Source organism: Ictalurus furcatus, chromosome 9 (assembly GCF_023375685.1).
Source record: "Ictalurus furcatus strain D&B chromosome 9, Billie_1.0, whole genome shotgun sequence".
In the NCBI taxonomy this organism is placed as follows: Eukaryota; Metazoa; Chordata; class Actinopteri; order Siluriformes; family Ictaluridae; genus Ictalurus; species Ictalurus furcatus.
Window position 1 is genome coordinate 6,990,782 of NC_071263.1, and position 20,209 is coordinate 7,010,990.

The following is a 20,209-nucleotide window of genomic DNA, read 5'->3' on the forward strand; positions in this document are numbered from 1 at the left end:
GACGACCACCCCAACTCCCACCGACCAGTCTGTCTGCAGTAGACGTCAGGAAAACTCTGTCCAGAGTAACCCACGTAAGGCTGCAGGTCCTGAAAACATACTCAGGTGCTCAGGGGATGTGCTGATCAGCTTGCAGATGTCTTCACAGACATCTTCAACATTTCCCTGAGCTAAGCAGTTGTCCCCATGTGCTTCAAGATGACCACAGTCATCCCTCTGTACGAAGAAATCATCTTTGTCCTGCCTGAATGACTACCGGCTTGTTCCACTCACACCTATCATCATGAAGTGCTTCAAGGAGTTAGTCAAGAAACACATAAAGAGCAGTCTTCCCACCACACTGGACCCATTTCAGTATGCATACCATCCCAACCGCTCAACAGAGGACACCATATCTGACACCATCCATCTTTCTCTGACCCATCTAGACATGTGTGCACATGACTGAGGACATCTCCTGGACTCTCAACACCACCTGCCTAGCCAAGAAGGCCCAGCAGTGCATCCACTTCCTGTGGAGAGCAAAACACCAGCAGACTCTGCAACAGTTTCTTCCCTGAGGCAGTCAGATTACAGGGTGTTGACCTTGCTGCCTTCCAGTGCTCACTTGGGCTAGCCGAACACCTAACCCAGTAAGACTCAGTACTACTGCACACTGCACTTTATTCTATGGAACTCATTTTTGCTGCCAGTATTGCTGCTATACTTGTGCTGCTATATTACACAATAGCTTACAGTTTACAGTCCATGTTCTGTGTATCTATTGTCCTGTTTGTTTATTGTTTTGTTCTGTGTATTTATTGTTTTGCACTCGTCTCCCATTGTTGTGAGACACTTTATGTAGTCTTGCATACTGTTCTGTGTTGCACCATGGTTCTGAAGAAACATAATATTCAGACAAATCCAAATCGGTATTCCAAAGCGTGGTCCAAAAACATGCATAAGGTCAGGCGATCGGCAGATGGGCATAAAAAGGGCAAGGCAAAACACGAAACAAGAAACAAAGTCAATAAACATGAATAGAGAACGAGACCAATGAACAACTTGGTAAAGCGATAACACTCAATACTACGCGAAGTCATTGTGTTCAAACAGTCCTTTTATAATGTGGTTGTGAGTACTGTGAAATTGATGCAGGTGTGCGTGATTAGCATGAATGGGAGTGTTCTGGGAAGTGTAGTCCATGGCGGCCATGTTTGTAGGCCGCAGTGCAGGATGGGAAATGTAGTCACTGGTTTGCTGTGACATGACACTGTTGAGCTTCACAAAATGGGAAGAGGCTATAAGAAAATAGCAAAAGCATTGAAAATGGCCATTTCCACCATCAGCGTAATAATTTAGAAGTTCTAGTCAATTGGAAATGTTATGAATCAACCTGGAAGAGGACGTATGTCTATATTGTTTCAATGCACTGTGAAGAGGATGGTTCGAGTGTCCAAAAAATCTCCACGGATCACAGCTGGAGAATTGCAGAAGTTAGTTGTGTCTTGGTATCAGAAAGTCTTCAAAACTACAATCGGAAGTCACCTACATCACTACAAGTTGTTTTGGAATGGTTTCAAGAAAAAAGCCTCTACTCTGATCCAAAAACAAACAAACTGCCAATAAACACCTGGTGTTGGTGCACACAGAGAGGTAGCCATATGTAAAAGTACCTCATGCCCACGGTTAAATATGGTGGTGGCATCTTTAATGTTTTGGGTCTGTTTTTCTTCCAGAGGACCTGGACATTTTGCTAGGATACATGACATCATGGACTCAATCAAATATCAGCAGATATTAACACCTAACTCATGGACATTCATCTAAAGGACCTGCGGAAACATTTCAGTTTGACATTTGTGATTTAGGATATAATATATTTCCTCTTGAATGCACAGTAAATGACCTGTATGGACATGATAAATGCTGTGGATCTATGCATGCAGTTAAAAAAATACTTTCTTTTCAGTAATAAAATCTGACTCATCCTCCAGCTTTGAGCCTACAGACGGCAGGCCAATGAAGGTAATATCAACAGTACACCTTTTGTGTCCTATAAATATTGAAGTGGAAATTCTCATGCACTGCTCAGCTGACTGGTCATGTTATAGAAAACGTTTTCTATATTATTTTAGTGGAAATAATTACTTGTCATGATAATAAGCTTATAGATTAATTAAAATAAGTGCCTGACAACTTTTTTTTTCCAAAATATTTTTTATTGAGAAATCAAACAAACCTCCTGTCACATAGCAACAATACCATTCTCATTTTTTGTATATATACTTACATATACACACACACATACATAGTGTAGAAAAGGAAAACAAAATTAAACAGTACAATCAACTAATCCAGGAGATTTAACCTAGTAGCAGAGTTTATGGATGTGTGCAGCCCAGTAATAGAATTGAAAATTGGGGAATGCAAGTCCTCCACTAAGTCTACATATCTGCAATAAAGTTTTACGGACCCTTGGTGGCTTCCCACCCCAAATAAAAGAACAAATTATTTTATCCAATGAATTGAAGAATGGTTTTGGCAGAAAAAGCGGAATTTGCTGAAATAAGAAAAGAAACTTTGGTAATATATTAATTTTAACAACATTGATCCTGCCAGTTAGAGAAAGGGGGAGGTTACCCCAACTTTGAATGTTGGATTTAACCTTTGAGATAATGGGAGTGAAATTAGCTGATACAAGATTAGATAAAGAACGTGCTAATCCAAGAAATAAATTTATCCCTGAATCCGAACTTCCTCAAAACTGCAAACAAATACTCCCACACAACCTTGTCAAATGCTTTTTCAGCATCTAAAGAAATCACAATCTCAGGAAGCTCAGCTGAATGTGTGGAATAAACTATATTAAAGGGTGTATGGGTATTGAAAAACAACTGACGTCCCTTTATAAAACCGTTCTGCTCTTCAGATATAATATAAGGGAGTGCGTTCTCTAAACGAGATGCAATTACTTTTGCCAACACCTTTACATCTGCATTAAGCAGAGACAGTGGTCTATAAGAACCACAGGAGGTTGGATCCTTACCCTCCTTAAGAAGGAGAGCTATAGTCGCTTGTGTCAGAGTTGGAGGCAAAGACCCACATTACAAGGATTCGTTGAACACAGATAAAAGCAGTGGTGCTAATTTTCCAATAAACGTTTTAAAAAATAAAATTGGAAACCCGTCTGGGCCAGGAGATTTGTTAGATTGCATAGTTTTAACTGAATTAAAAATTTCTTCAATAGAGAGTGGGGAGTCCAGTTGCATGACAGTATTCGAATCAATAACAGGGTTACAAAGGTTTTGAAGAAATGCATTCACTTTAGTATTGTCTGCAGGAAATTCAGATTTATAAAGTGAAGAGTAAAACGATTTAAAAGTAGCATTAATTTCCATGGGAACTGTAGTGACAATATTATAAGTGTTTTTAATACTAGGTATGAGACGGGAAGTGGCCTGTCGCCGTAGCTGATGTGCCAGTAAACGACTTGGCTTGTCACCATGTTCATAGTAAGAACCACGACTACATAATAACAATCGTTCCGCCTCTTTAGTCGAAATAAGATTAAATTCTGCCTGTAAGTCGAGACGCTGTTTAAGAAGTTCTGGAGAAGGGTTCAATGCATATCTTTGATCGAGGTTAATGATCGCAGATATGAGTTCATTAAGCCTAGCAGTGCGCTTTTTATTACAGAGAGCGGAGTAAAAAATAATCTGCCCTCTGATATAGGACTTAAGTGTCTCCCATAACAATGAATAAGAAGTGGAGACATTCTGATTGAAGAAAAGAAAGTCATCAATATAAGTTAAAATGAACTCAGAGAATTCACTGTCTGCCAAAAGAAGAGAGTTAAATCTCCAAGGTGGTGGGCTACGGTTATAAATAGAAAGTTGAATATCTAATTGTAGAGGTGCATGGTCAGAAATTACAATACCCAAACAGTCAGAAGAAACTACACAAGAATTAAGAGTACTGTCTATAAAAAATTATTCAGTCCTTGAATAGGAATGATGCACCTGGGAGAAGAAAGAAAACGTTTTAAGAGAGGGGTTATGGGATCTCCATGGATCAACAAGACCATTCTGACACATAAAATCGGAAAATGTTTAAGACATAGCAGATTGATTCAGAGTACGGGGATTTGACCACCGAAAATCAACAGGTGAGTATTTAAAAAGGCCAGGTTGCTCAACAATGTATTAGCAAATTCCACATCATAAAAGTTTGGAGCATATACATTTACCAACAAAACCTGTCTTTGCATTAGAGTACCAGCAACTATAATATATTTGCCATTCACATCAGCAATAACATTAGTGGAGGAAAACTGTGACCTTTTGCCAATTAAAATAGCGACCCCTCTTGCCTTCGAATTAAAGTTCGAGTGGAAGACTTGACTCACCCAAGGGCAGTGTAACCTATAATGATCTTTAATACACATGTGAGTCTCCTGTAAAAATACTATATCGGAGTTTAAATGTTTCAAATGTGTAAAAACCTTAGATCTCTTGACAGGATTACCCATACCTCTGATGTTCCAACTAATAAAACTTAGAGGTGTGCATGTCCCAGCAGTGCTGGGATCCATCATACTAATAACCATTTAAATAAAGTAAACCATAAGGATATAAATAGCCAATTAGAGCTGAAGTGGGACCTCCTCCCCCCAACAATCCCCCAAACACACACACACCCAAAGTCTCCATAAAACAAAAGAACAAAGGAGACAGCAGTGTTTCCTACAATAACCAAAAGTTGTCCACAATGTGAAAACAACTCGGACAGTAAGCTGAACTAACCAACAAATATTACCAAAAAAAAAGTTTCAGTAAGAGAAAAGGCCCCTACTGACTTCAAGTCTGATAAACAGTCTGCGCACAATAACAAATATAATGTATTAACTTTTAAAGACTTGTTACAAATGTCACAGTGTAGCACGTAAGGCTGAGGAAAAAACACTAAGATATTTAAATAAACAGAAACTCGAACCTAATCAGAGCATCAAAACAGAGAACCACATTATTACAGAGGTAGATTTAAGAGGAGTGAGTCCACAAAATCTAGGAGAAGTAATGCAACGACAATATCTTCAATGAAAATCGGAATACTGTAGAGCTGGAAGGCCGAGTGCAAAAAAATAAAAAAAATAAAAGGAGAGCAAAAAAAAACACTGCTGTGTAGGTGATGCAGCTCACCCAGATGTCAAGAATTTGACATAGTCCCCTGCTTCCTCCACTGAAACAAAGTCTTTCTGAATACCGTTAAGTGTAATGCGAAGCCGAGCTGGGCAAAGTATTCCGTAGCAAGCGCCCTAAATGCCACGAAGTTGACGCCTAACCTCATTCAACGCGGCTCGAGCCCGGGCTATCTTGGCTGTGTGGGCAGGGAAAACGGAAATGGTCAAATCCCTCACTTTATTCCACTGGAGCTCTCGTGTGTGGAGTAAAATGTCAACACAGTCACTGTGATAGTGGAATCTGCACACAATAGCTCGTGGTCGCTCACCAGGCTTGGGCTTAGGCTGAGGGTCCGGTGGGACCGGTCCAAAACCGGCTCCTTCTCCAGACCAAACACCCCCTTTAGCAAGGCCGCTACAGCAGCAGTTGTACATGTGTCAGGGCCCTCAGGAAGTCCCACTATCCTAATATTATTCCGGCGTGACCTAGACTCTAAATCCTCACATTTATTCTCTAATTTAGTTACGGTCGCAGTGAGAGACTCGATAGGAGGTGAAGTCAGAATCACCGCTTGGCGACACGGATACAGGGGAAGAAGGCGACTCACTCATGGCGCGCACAGTAGGCCTCAGTTGTGTCTGAATAGTACTACGGGCTTTCATGTTTTTTCCAGACATTTTAACGTACCACAAAGTTAAAAGTGCAAACAAAAAATGGAGTAGAATAAGTCAAAATCTATTGTATGACCGAAAAGCGCAAGTTAATAACAATTTTAATTGAAATTAGCAGGAGCCTCCAACTTTGCGCCCTACTCCATTGGTAGCTCAGCAGCCAGTGCCTGACAACTTTAAGCAATAATTTGTGAGGCAGAAAATGAAATATGTACAACCCCAATTCTGAAAAAGTTGGGACAGTACGGAAAAATGCTAATAAAAACAAAGAGGAGTGATATGTAAATGTACTTTGACTTGTATTTGAAGAAAAAAATGTATAAAGACATGGTATTTGATGTTTTACGTAAACAACTGCAAATTTTTTTTTAAGAAAAACGTTTATTTTGAAATTGATGCATGCAACACGTTCCAAAAAAGTTGGGACAGGGACAATTTAGGACTAATAGCTAATATGACAAGTTGAAATAAGAAAGTGATGTGAAACAGGTAAGACAATTGTCTAATCATAGTATATAAGGAGTGTGATGACGGGCCTGCAGCCCATACACCCAATGCACATCACGCTCCACGTGCAATTGCCAGCGGGGTGCTGAACGAACAGCGCCGTTTCAGCACCTTGATTGTTTTGAACAGCAAGTGCGCACATGGCTATGAGGTGGGGCGGCAGAAACACACACGGCTGGCAGTGGATGATTGGAGAAGCTTGGCCTCACCGTCTGAGAGAAGAGGAGCAGATATAAAAGGGCGCAAAAGACGCGATGTGGTGAGTTCTTTCTCCCAAAATGTGGCTAGTGAGTCCTCTCTCACTCTCACTCGACAACCGACCCGGCTGCACTGTGCCTCCTGCCGGCACCCTCAACCTCTGCAAAGCCTCCTGGGTCCCGCCTCACGGCCGCTCCAGCCCATTTCTCACACCCTGCTCCAGGAAGACAACGATCCACACACACTCAACACCCCTTCACCTCCACAATCTTTTTCACCACCTCTGCCTGCCGAGTGTCTGAGAGGCCACACTGGTAGAGAATGCAGGCATAAAAGCCCAGACCCCCCCCCCCCCCCAAAAAAAAGACCAAAAAAAGAGAAAAAAAAATTAATCCCATACTGCAACACCTACTGGAAACCAAGCTCCAACAGCAGGCGCAGGAGCTGGCCCAAAGCCTGCACAGCAAAATCACCAGTGTTGATATAACACCCACAGTGTTGAATTCACACCCTACAGTGTTTATATGAGTCCACTGGACTCATATAAACACTCCGGGTGTTAATTCAACACTAGGGATTTTACTGTGTGCGTGCTGTGACCCAGGAGCTGCTGGATTGAAAGAAAAAGCCCTGCTCCGCCACCTCTGTCCCTCTCCCAGACCCCTGCCAGTAGGCCCGAGGCATCCTCACAAAAGGGACTATCCACTGGGACTCTGCCGGTGTCAAGCCCCCCAACGGCCGGAGCCCATCCTGCATTGGGAGCGGAGACTGCAGGAACGCCACCCCACCAATGGGACACCTCTGGATGAGCCCATGCCCACAGAGCCTATCAGCTTGTCATCAAGCCCTGGCTGGCGGGCTGTGCTCTCCATACTGCTCACCTCCAGATGCCCCGAACATGGCCGTGAGGGTGAACGGCAAAACGGTCACAGCCCTCCTTGATTCCGGGAGCACAGTAACCCTGGTCCGCCCGACCACCCAGCCCATATGCCCTTAAAACTTGAGTTCATCATTGAGAAAGCTGTAGACAATGATGGTGAGTGGAGAGAAATATACTCTGCTTTCTGGGAGCATTTCATGGAACAGTGTGAGGGAGTGTACAAATGTGTACTCAGGTTACAACCAGATTACTCAGAAGGAGTGGCAAGCAGTTGGAAGATTTTGGGTGAAAGGATGCTTGGTCCATAACATAATACCAATCAGGCTATCACTGACATTTATTCTTGCTTGCTTTCAAGGGGTCAGTTTAGTGTATGAAGAACTTTTGATGATGTCATTTGCGAGATATCTTTCTGTGGCTGAATGGGCATTTGTTGAAAAAGCATTATATTAACCCTACAGGGCAACATGGATGACAGTGATTAGGATTAATTACTTGAGCTCTTCTCAAGAATGGGATCAAATTGTCTACCCCCTAAAGAAATTCAAAATGCAATTTTAACAATGGTTCAGAGGGCTCTGCTACAAAAGCCCAAATTTACACTTGACTGTTTCCACTCCAGCATACAAAACACTGTACTGAAATTCACAACCAAAGTCATCTTAATGGAACTTTGAGTTAAAAAGAGCAACTAACAAGAAAGTGGCACAGATGATAAAACCATCAAAATAATGCCTAAACCAACAGGAGCAAAAGACCCTCAATCACTTGCTATGCTATTTGAGGAACAGTGATCTGAAAAATCTGGAAAACATTTTATAGTTCTGCACAAGGTCCATTGTGATTTACCAAAACAAAATTGAAGTTATAGTTTGTGTGGTTTGAGCCATAGACCTGTGGCACACACATGTGGAGCTGTTTTTGAGATACCATACACAGTTCATACATAGAGTTCCACGCAGAACAGGGCAGGGCCCTCTTTGGTGATTGCTTTCCAATGGGTATTGTGTAGTGGTTATTGTCAGTATTGTGCCGTACACTGGGTATTTTGTAGTTGGTATTGTCAGTATTGTGCTGTACAATGGGTATTGTGTGTGCACAACAAAAATACTTTATTGAAACAACATATTATCTGGTAACATTTATTTAAAAAAAAATTCTACAGATTTATATTTTTTTGCATTTTCAGTATACTGTATAACTATACCTTAAATAGCTTTTAAACAGGAATGGAGAAGATGGACTTTTTGTTTTTAGTATAACATTTTCCTGGTAGAAACCAAGTAGCAAGTTAAAAAAAAGTAGTAAAATGCGAGTTTTAGTGAGTTAATGCAATTATGTCACAAAAGCCAACCCTATTCATGTTCATTTACAGCAATTTTACTGGAGAACAGCAGACTGTTTATTCAAGCATATTACTTGGATGTTAGTTTCATTGTTACAGTTATAAAAATAGTTATGAAACCACTTTACTTGTTTCAGAAATATGATGTTGGGTAATAAAGGTCTCTGCCCTTGTGAATGGCAAAATGCGTTTGAATTATACACTTACCATCAAATGTAAACACTGTTTTATTAAACTGTATTTAAATATGTCAACATGATACATATGTTGTAGCCATCTGTTGTAGTGCTGACTTATTATGGGGAAAGAACTTTCAAGCTTTGTCATGAGCAGAGTGATATTCAATGAAAAATATGTTGGATTGCACATTCTTATCCTTTGTTTTCTTTCCTTTTTTTTTTTTTAACCTATTAATGTGTTATCAAAGTATAAATAACCAAATACATATTACTGTCATTACTTGCATTTAATATCATAAAATGACAAATGGTAAATCCTAATTACAATACAGTTACAATCCTAGTTCCAGTACAGAACTTTTTTTGGTTAAAAATGAACAGAAATCAATTATTGAGCAAGTAAATGAAATTTTTTTTCAAAATTATCTCCTTACCTTACCACGATTCGCAATGGTAAGCTTATAATAATGATTTATAAATTGAGCTGTCGGGTCGAATTTCACGGGAAATTCATCATTCGTCTTTGTGTGGTTACATCATGTCCGTAAACAGAAAGAAGAAGACCCGGCTACTATATTGCATGTGTGGGGGCTGAGGATGGTGGAGTGTTTGTAGCTTGTTATTACAACAGTTGCTCAGAATTTAAAATTCTCATCTAGATGGCTATTTTTAATCTGGAAAGTTCTAAACGGCAATCATCATTGACATCTGGGGAAACATCTATTGTCAAAACCAAGAAACCTCAAACTGTGTAGAGCCTACAGTCAAAAAGGAAAATTGAAAGAGCCTGTGTTAAAACACGAATACAGCTGTGCTTGAAAGTTAGAATTTTCTATATATCTGCATAAAACCTGATCTAAAACATAATCAGATCTTCACACAAGTCCTAAAGTACAGTACAGTACAGAACAGCTTCAACCCTGGGAGTTTGGTGGGTTTCCTCACATGAAGCTTGTTTCAGGTCCTTCCACAAAATTTCTATTGGATTAAGGTCAGGACTTTGACTTTTTCCATTCCAAAACATTAACTTTATTCTTCTTTAACCATTCTTTAGTAGAATGACTTGCATGCTTAGGGTTGTTGTCTTGCTGCATGACCCACTTTCTCTTGACATTCAGTTCATGGACAGATGATGTGACAATTTTCTTTAGAATTCACTGGTATAATTCAGAATTCATTGTTCCATCAGTAATGGCAAGCCGTCATGGCACAGATGTACTAAAACAGGCCCAAACCATTATATTTCCACCACCACATTTCACAGATGGGTTAAGGTCCTTATGCTGGAAAGCAGTATTTAACTTTCTCCAAATGTAATGCTTCTCAGTTAAACAAATTTTTTTTTATTTTGGTCTCATCCATCCACAAAACATTTTTCCAAAAGCCTTCTGGCTTGTCCATGTGATCGTTAGCAAACTGCAGAAGGGCAACAATGTTCATTTTGGAGAGCAGTGGCTTTCTCTTTGCAATCCTGCCATGCACACCATTGTTGTTCAGTGTTCTCCTGATGGTGGACTCATGAACATTAGCCGATGTCAGAGAGACCATTAGTTGCTTAGAAATTACCCTGGGTTCCTTTGTGACCTCGTGGACTATACCACGTCTTGCTCTAGGACTGATCTTTGTTGGTCGACAACTCCTGGAGTCAACAATTGTCTTGAATTTCCTCCATTTGCGTAGAATCTGTCTGACTGTGGATTGGTGGAGTCCAAACTCTTCAGAGAAGGATCTGTAACCTTTTCCAGCCTGAAGAGCATTAACAACTCTTTTTCTGAGGTCCTCAGAAATCTCCTTTGTTTGTGCCATGATACACTTACACAAACATGTATTGTGAAGATCAGACTTTTATAGGTCCATGTTCTATAAATAAAAAATAAAACAGGGTGCTCACTCACACCTGATCATCATCCCACTGATTGAAAACACCTGACTCTAATTTCACCTTCAAATTAACTGCTAATCCTAGAGGTTCTCATACTTTTGCCATTCAAAGATACATAATATTGGATCATTTTCATTAATAAATAAATGACCAAGTATAATATTTTGTCTCATTTGTTTTACCAGGTTCTCTTTGTCTACTTTTAGGATTTGTGTGAAAATCTGATGAAAATCTGACTCCAAGAAAAACGTATCCGTCACCACCTCTGCTGTCAAGTATTGGAGCTAATACGTAACCCATACTCAAACCATCAGATTCATCTGAGGAGAATTTGAGTTCAGCAGAGGGGAACAACCCATATTAAAAAAACAACTCTGCAAGTAACTTGCAATTTTATGTTTCAAACAGAGATGGCTATAGAGAGGCAAAGGTTCAGTACTTCAGCTTTTAAGGAATACAGAAAAAAAACAACAGCTAAGGAAACCTTGGTAGTATGTACAATACTATAGTAGAAAATCTCCTAATCTTTTAGTGCACAATAAACTTGAGAAATTTACCATCACCTTTCTTTTTCTTTCTTTCTTTTTTTAAACTGTTATTTCAGAATCTTACTTCCACCACAGAGCACCAACACTGCAACATTTGTTGAATACAGGTACAAATCTTTAATTTCGTAGGCATGAACTTGTGGACGCAACTGTAATGCTTCCATGATGGTAATGTTACAATTATATATTTGTCACATGGAACTGTTATCAGTACAGCTATTAATACATAGCAGTAGTATGTCTTTTTCCTCTGGTACATGTTAATGTCACAACTGATGTATTCTAGCTATGCACACTTTAAATCAACTTCTACCTCTACAATATATTGAAGAGGGGATCTGATGCAATTCCTCAAATGCAGGTACAAATCTAGTGCTTGGAACACAGCAGCTGGAAGCTGCATCTGTAATTTTGTCATCAAAATGTTGCAGATGACATAGTTGTCAGTGTCACATGGAACTGCAAGTCGAAATGTGCAGTCACCTTGGCATAGCTCAATTTCAGCTCTCTCCACTGGGGAGTAATCATCAATTCTGTAGACTTCTGTGAACATGTACATCACACTGGATTGACCAGCAGATATCTTGTAGTTCTTCGATGGTCTGATTACATGGGAATCCCACATTCAGGAAGTTTGATCTAATTCATCCTAGAATTACAGTTTTCTTTTTTTTTTTTGCAGGATTTCAGAGATATGGTATTGTGATCTGTAGGTCTGAGAAAGGTTATGATCATAGGGATAAAAATGTCATGATCCATCCAGGAGCCTGTGTATTTCCCGGTGTTTCTCTGTTTTTCCCTTCCCCGTGTTTCCATTTTTTTCTCTCCCTTGTGCTTATGTGTGTGTGTGTGTGTGTGTGTGTGTGCGCGTGCGTGTATCTCTGGGCTAGCATTCAATTTCGGATTGAATCATTAGACCTGCTCCTCATCAGCTCATCAATCAGCAGCATATATAAACCCATGCTGCCTGTCTGCTCACTCTATGCTACGGCCAGCACCACCTTGCCTCCCTAGTGGTGTTCACCAGCTCTGCACTCAGCTCAGTAATGCCCAGCCGGTTATTCTGACTATAAGTCTTGCAGTATTTTCACATACATTATTGACAAGTTTGAAGGAAAATTAATATTTCTGTGTTTTTTCAGCTGAAAATAATCAATAAATTATCATTGTGGAAAAAAGCTATTTTTATTTTTTTTTTTTTTTGCTTTCAGTGCATTCTCCAGATGTTGCCATCTCCTTGTATCTTAAAAAAAACATAAATCTCTTAAAACATAGATGCATTGTTCAAACATCATGACTTTTAAGGATGCGTCATTTTAACAAAGGGTGTTCTAGAATGTTCTAGATGTGTTTCATTTTATATACTTTAAAAACATACATGCATGGTGGGTTTGTAAAACTGATTCATTAGCATCAGACGCTTGTCTACAAAACCATCGTCAAAAATATCACAGTCCTTCATATCAACAAACAGAGAAATGTAGAATTCCATTGATTCCTTGTGGAGAAATCCCCACCTGCTCTCTCTATTCACTGATTTGATTTGTAATGCTAGCTCCTTCAATGTAGCTGTCAAACAAACAAGATGAAATGATGTGAAAGTAAAAGTAAATACATTGTAGAGTTGTAGTTAAAAACCATTAAACATATCTGAGATAAAAGGGTACAGTGAGTGCTGGGCCTATACTGGGCAGTACATCTCTATCAATTACAACTCGAAGGATCCCAACATTGTTTTATCCATACATCTTGCATGTATTGAGATGTTACTGGTTGGTGGAAGAAATAAAAACGTTACTTTTGTTCTGATTTATTGGTCATATGCTTAATCATTTACCCCTTAGGTCAGGCATACAGTCATCCCAAATAAAACGTTGTTCATTTACAGCTTAAATATTTAAAATGAGAAATATCGTTATGTGCTGTCTTGATGGTCATTTACACTTTTTATCTTTAGGCTTGCGGGCGCAGTACTTTAGAAGAGTGATTGAATGCATTTAATTCCGCGTCGTGGTGCTATATGTTTTAGCGGCTATTTCACACTTTCAGATATGAAGGAGCAAAGTGCAGGTGTGCGACTCCCTCAGATGATTCCATTCAGCGCAGCGGATCACTGGAACACACCAGAGTCGGTCTGAAGTTGGGGTCTGTTGTCGCCAGATTCAAACCGATGATGCGTGTCACTGTGTCAGAGCGCGACTCCTCGCCAGCTCACCTCGCTATGTGACAGCGACTCAGCCGTCTCCTGCAGCTCAGGAAACGACTTACGCACAGAGTCGTTGGCTATCTGAGATGCTACTTTGTTTGGTCAGTTGGGGACAAAGTGTCACATGGTGCATTGCCGCCTCCACTATTTACGTCGATGTTGTACCTCGCGGACGCGTTGCGTTGATTTCTGAGGACGTGCACAAGCGACATTCCAAGTGACCGCAGGATATGCGCGGCGGCCATCTTGCATATGCGTAGTGAACAGCAAGTATAAATAATCTTTTAGGCTATAGGCCCCAGTAAATGAGCTCAATCTGCTGTAAAACTAACCGAGATTTCGCGTGGTTCCCCACCAGCGCTTCGTCATACCAATGAGAGGCGCGCACGCGCGCTCACGCGTAGCATTGACGTGGTCATCAACCGCTGGATTTAGCGCAGCGCGCACGTTTACCGTCTTCCAAACTGAATACCAGGATTTACAAAAATATGTAACAATAATACTAGGAACATAATAACGCTTCTTCACTTGTGACCTCGTTTTCCCATCCATGTCTCGCCTTTCGCGACTGTGTCCTGTGATAATTTATGGGTGAGGGAGGTTTATTCTGGAGAACCGCTTTCTATCTTCGGCCTTGTTTCCTACCCCTTTATTTATTTTTATTTTTTATTTTTTACCCTGGGTTACTGGAAGACGGCGAAAACGCGATGGATGCCCGTACGCGCTAAACGAAAGGATCCAAGTGCCGGTTCTTCTTTTCACTGACTTTGCGGTTTTAAAAACCCATTCGGTTCTTCTGTTGAGAAAGCTTTTCTGAAGCTTCTTCTGATGTATTCTTGTGTGCTCGTTTTCTTTGCCCACCACACTGAATTGCTTTTTTTTTTTAAAGACTGTCACGAATATATGAGGAAGAAAACCCAAATCCACAGACGTCTATTAAAACATGGCATTTAAAATAGCGTCTTTGGTAAATAGAATCGTTTCCTGCATCCCTTCGTGATCTCCGCTGTATTGGCAAACTGGGCGAGACGTAAAGAGCGCGCGTACTGTGCCATTTTTGCGCCCGAAGAAACTGTACTTCAGGACTGGACATGTTGACAGTAACGTAAAGATGGATGTAGTTTTTGCTTTCCTGTGGCTGCTAGCTGTGTTCCTAAAGGGCATTCTCGGCCAGGGAGTGTACGGTAAGAATGAAAATGTCTATGTTAGCTGTAAAGTGTAGCAGTGACCTTGTACAAAAACACATCCGCTGGGTAGTTAAGCTGCTGTTTCTAGGTATTACTAATGGAGTCTTGCAAAGATAAACATGATAATGATTATTCGTCTTTTGTGTCTTGAAATAAATGTGTGCTTAAATATATATTTTTTATTTTGATCTGTTATGGTGCACGCAGCATGAATGATGCGCGTTATAGTCAAGTGTATTTAAGCATTCAGTAAAGCCTAATCATTCATATTCAACAGTGCTAGTTGGCCAGTGGCTCTGTGTTGTCTAGCTACGGGCCTACTTATCTAGGCTATGTACTGTAACCATAAAGAATGTTCCAATAAAAATAGCATACGTGATGACTTTCATCTAACATGCGTGATATGTAAAACAACACAAGAAAACCCTTAAATTAATACGCATTATACATGTCAATAATATATTTACCTAATAGTGAACACAATTGAATGATCCTATTTTTAGAAACGTTATACATTCAGCTTTCAGAGCTTACATTATTGACATAACCTATGTTAATGTATGGGCCCATAAGGACACACCTAAATATAAATGGGCTGAAATGATCACCTCTTTGGCACCACTGATCTACAGTAATTATAATCTCTAATAGTATAGATTCACCTGTGGTTTTTCACGGGGGTCATTTTATTTTTAATGTGTATGTTACCATTAGGTTAGTTTATTCAGCAGCATAACTAAAGGTGAATTCAGATACAGTACTGCGAAAAAGTATGTGATTTCTTCTGTTTTGTGTATATCATACTACATAGTTTTAGGTCTTCAAATGAAATACAACATAAAACCTGAGTAAACACACAATACAGTTATTTATTCATTTATTTTATTGAAGCAAAAAATTTTATCCAACACCTGTCACCAATGTGAAAAATTAATTGCCCCCTTAAACTTAAAATCTGGTTGTGCCACCTTTAGCAGCAATAACTGCAACCAAACGCTTCCGATAACTGGAGATCAGTCTTTCACTTATGTTTAGGACTAGTATTACTCCTATGCTTTTGGATCATTGTCTTGCTGCATAATCCAGTTGCACTTGACTTTGAACTTATGAACTGAAGACCGGACATTCTTCTTTAGGATTTTCTGGTAGAGAGCAGAATTCATGATTCCTTCAATTATTGCAAGTTGCCCAGGCCCTGATGCAGCAAAGCATCTCCACACCATCACACCTCCACCATCATGCTTGACCGTAGGTATGATGTTCTTTTTGTGAAATTCTGTGTTTGGTTTATGCTAGATGTTATGGCACGCCTGTCTTCCAAACAGTTCCACTTTCAACTCATCAATCCACAGAACATTCTCCCAAAAGGTTTGACGATCATCAAGGGGTACAAAATTCAGATGAGCCTTAATGTTTTTCTGGGTTAGCAATGATTTTCACCTCACCAGTCTTCCATGGATACCAATTTGTCCATTCCTTTTGTCCAGTGACCTTTATTGATTCAAGGGATGCCTGTAGTTCCTTTGATGTTGTCCTTTGGTCTTTTGTGACTTCCTGGATGAGTAGCTGTTGTGCCCTTGGAGGAATTTTGGAAGGTCAGCCACTTCTGGGAAGGTTCACTTCTGTGCCAGGTTTTTCCATTTGGAGATAATGCCGCTCACTGTAATTCTTTGGAGTCCCAGAGACTTTAAAATATCTTTGAATCCCTTCTCAGACTGATGTATTTCAATCACTTTCTTCCTCATAATTTCTGGAAGTTCTTTCGACTTTGGCATAGTGTGTTACTGTTTAAGATCTTTTAACCAACTTCATGCTGTTGAAAAAGTTCTATTTAAGTGATGATTTGATTGAACAGGTCTGGCAGTAATCAGGCCTGGTTTCATCTAGCCCAGCTGGACCCCATTATGAATGCAGTTTCATAGATTTGGGGAATTAGTAACTACAGGGGTAAATAATTTTCACACAGGCCCAGTTGGATAACTTTTTTGCTTCAATAAATAACATTATCATTTACAAGCTGTATTTTGTGTTTACTCAGTATGCCTTTGTTTTATCTTAGATTTTGTTTTAATTTCTGAAACAACTTAGTATGAAATACACACAAAAACAGAATAAATATTCAATTAAATTCAATTCAATTTTATTTGTATAGCGCTTTTTACAATAGACATTGTCTCAAAGCAGCTTTACAGAAATATCAACACGGTATACAGATATTAAAGGTGCAAATTTATCCCAACTGAGCAAGCCACTGAGTGGCGACGGTGGCAAGGAAAAACTCCCTAAGATGTTTTAAGAGGAAGAAACCTTGAGAGGAAGCAGACTCAGAAGGGAACCCATCCTTATCTGGGTAACAACAGATAATGTGAAAAAGTTCATTATTGACTTATATGAAGTCTGTATGGCCTTAGGAGCAGCCGTAGTCCCAGCAGTCTGGAATTGGAGAAGATTTGAGCTCCATCCAGAGGCAGAAAGGATCTGGATCTCTAGTATAAATATGTATTGTATTGTAATACAGCACTGTATATTGGAACAGATTTTCCAATTTCCATCTTGTTTAAGCTTTCTTGTCATTAATAAAATTGTCCACGAATAGAAATGTTGTGAAAGGACCCAAAGCAAGAAGTTCATATGTGGAAACCCATCAATATCACAGAGATGAAGCTGTTCTGTATTGAGGAATGGGCTAAAATTCCTCCAAGCCGATATGCAGGACCAATCAACAGTTACCAGAAACATTTAGTTGCTGTACTTTGCTGCACAAGGGGGTCATACCAGATACTGAAAGCAAAGGTTCACAGACTTGCCACTCAAAGATATGTAATATTGGATAATTTTCCTTAATAAATAAATGACCAGGTATAATATTTTTGTCTCATTTGTTTAACTGGATTCTTTTTGTCTACTTTTAGGACTTCTGATAATGTGAAAATCTGATAATGTTTTAGCAGCTATATAGAAATTCTAAAGGGTTCACAAACTTTCAAGCACCACTGTACATCATCAATAAAGATTAGTGAGGCCATTCCTAGAAGCAGCCATACAAGCCCAAGCAATGACACTATGTCCTCTGTGCTTGACCTTTAAGCTCATATGTTTTGGATCATAAGCAGATCCTTTCTTTCTCCACACTTTGGCATTTCCATCACTTTAGTAGAGGTTAATCTTTGTTAAACTTTTGTGGCTTATCTATGTATTTCTTTGAAAATTCCGATCTAGTTTTGTGATTCTTACTCTTGGTGAGTGGTTTACGTCTTGTGGCTGGCCTGTATTTCTGCTCTCAATGTCTTCTTCAAACGGTAGATTATGGCGGATATCAGTATCTCACATGCCATCATGTCATTCACTGTTCAGGCTGACAAGGGCACATCTTTTAGTTTATGAATGATATTCTCCTTGTTCAGGAAACAGTTTGCACAGACAGTTCAGTTGCCATACTCAACATGCATGACTTTCCATATCCTCGTTCAGTAAAAGGCTTTCCTTGTCTTACATTCTTCAATGAACCAGTAAAGCTGGCAGCATTCAGGCTTTCAGTTGCCCCATCTCTTAACTGCAATGTCTCTTAACATTTAATTTTTTTAAACAAGGCAAAATGTTCTGTGCAAATAAGACACAGCAGAGCACTAGAGCTTTCAATAAAAGCAAACGTTTCAGTCCAGTCACTTTGAAATTTTCGATGCGCCTCTGAATTCTTTTTTTTTTGCCATCTCCACAAAATAGCTAGGTAGCTACTTGAATCTGAGCGCGAAAGGTTACTATAGAAACGTAAGTGGTTTTCCGTTGATTGGTGTTGTGACACTTGTGCACAGTACTGCATACGTGCACTGGCCGGAACAGCTTGAAATATCTTATTGTAAACTGACTTTTCATTATGTTTGGTAGATTACAACAAATTAATTGTAAATTTGCTTTTTGCATTTTCTGCAGGAAATTGATCACTAATGATGTGTCTGTTTCTCATGATCATATATTGCTAAAGGGTGAGAAACCTGGCGAGCCGCATGATTTTTATCACAAGCCAAGGGTTCCCAACCACTGTTCCTGACCACTGATCATTCAGCAGATTTGTCAAATATCCATTACACAACTAGTTGACTGGGCCCTGCCTATTCCTATTAGAAAGCAGTAACAGGACAGGTGAGAAAAACATTCACTGGATGAACTAGGATGAGCAAAAATAATGATAATGAGTCTTTATTGATTGATCATGTGTACATTACAGCGAAATTCTTTTCTTCACATACCCCAGCATGTCAGGAAGTTGGGGTCAGAGTGCAGGGTCAGCCATGATACAGCACCCCTGGAGCAGAGAGGGTGAAGGGCCTTGCTCAAGGGCCCAACAGTGGCAGCTTGGCAGTGCTGGGACTTGAAACCCCAACCTTCCAATCAGTAACCCAGCGCCTTAACCGTCAAGCCACCACTGCCCCAAATGTGCTCTAGATAAACAAGATAGATAGATAAGATCTATCTAAATGAGCTAAATAACTAAATATAAGTAAATATAAGTAACACATGACTGTGAGATAAACAAAACATAATCTATTAGATATAAAGCTTACATTGAACAAAACATGCAACAGCATGCAGATCATTTAAAAACGTGCAGATATATCCACTTACTTTTAAGTGTTCTGATGGACTTGGTCTGTTTGAAGGTTTTTGTAAGACTTCCGGTTAGGCATTTCCCAGTTATTTCAACTGACTAGTTTGTATTTATACGACATCTTTTGGTACTGCCAACATCAGTCTGTCCATAACAGTAGCTTGCATAGTAAAATAGCTATGCTCATAGTCAGGAATTAAAGCCAAACAAAACGCAAATTTTATTTTACATGAATAAAAGTAAAGGTTTTCTATTTATTTTTACACTTGAGTACATAAATACTTGGAAATGTACTTAGGTATCAAAAGTTAAAATACTTTTTTTAAATTAATTTTTATTAAGAAAACCGACAGGAGTTAGTTGTTCATGTCTTCCCTCACACAGGTCTCCTTAACAGGAAAAATAATTAAAGGGGTCATAACATGATTTTTAATGTTTTCCTTCTGTTTGATAGTGTAATGTATCTATTTGTGCATGTATAAGCTCTGCAATGTCCCCCCCAAAAAAATGTCCCCCAAAGGGATTTATCCTATCTAACAGAGATAACTGCTCCAGATCTACCCGAAACGCGTCGTTTGAAGTCCAGATTTACTTCTGTAATTTCTCTACGTCACAACGTGCACTATCAGCATAATCCCACCCAAAGGCAGCCACAAAGAAAGAAGGCAAGGCTTCAGTGAATGTGGGTGCCGTGTCGTGGAGAAGCTGTGTGTTTTGGTGCGAAAGCAAAAACTCTTTGTTTAGCCTTTCCGAAAATGGACGAAATCATTGGTTACTGTTTATTTATAACGCTGTTCCTGAGTAGTAGAACCCAAATGTTTGCTTGTGCACAGAGCAT

The 20,209-nt window shown here is 39.5% G+C and overlaps 1 protein-coding gene across 1 annotated transcript in view; it reads left to right on the forward strand.

Moving 5' to 3' along the window:
• The first annotated feature begins 11,661 nt into the window (after window positions 1-11,661).
• mdga2a (MAM domain containing glycosylphosphatidylinositol anchor 2a) overlaps window positions 11,662-20,209 on the forward strand; it is a 192,628-nt gene continuing 184,080 nt past the window's right edge. Inside the window, exon 1 of the mRNA XM_053633356.1 lies at window positions 11,662-14,762. Within this exon, the coding sequence (XP_053489331.1) occupies window positions 14,690-14,762 (73 nt within the window). The 5' untranslated portion in view covers window positions 11,662-14,689. The remainder of the gene's footprint in view (window positions 14,763-20,209) is intronic.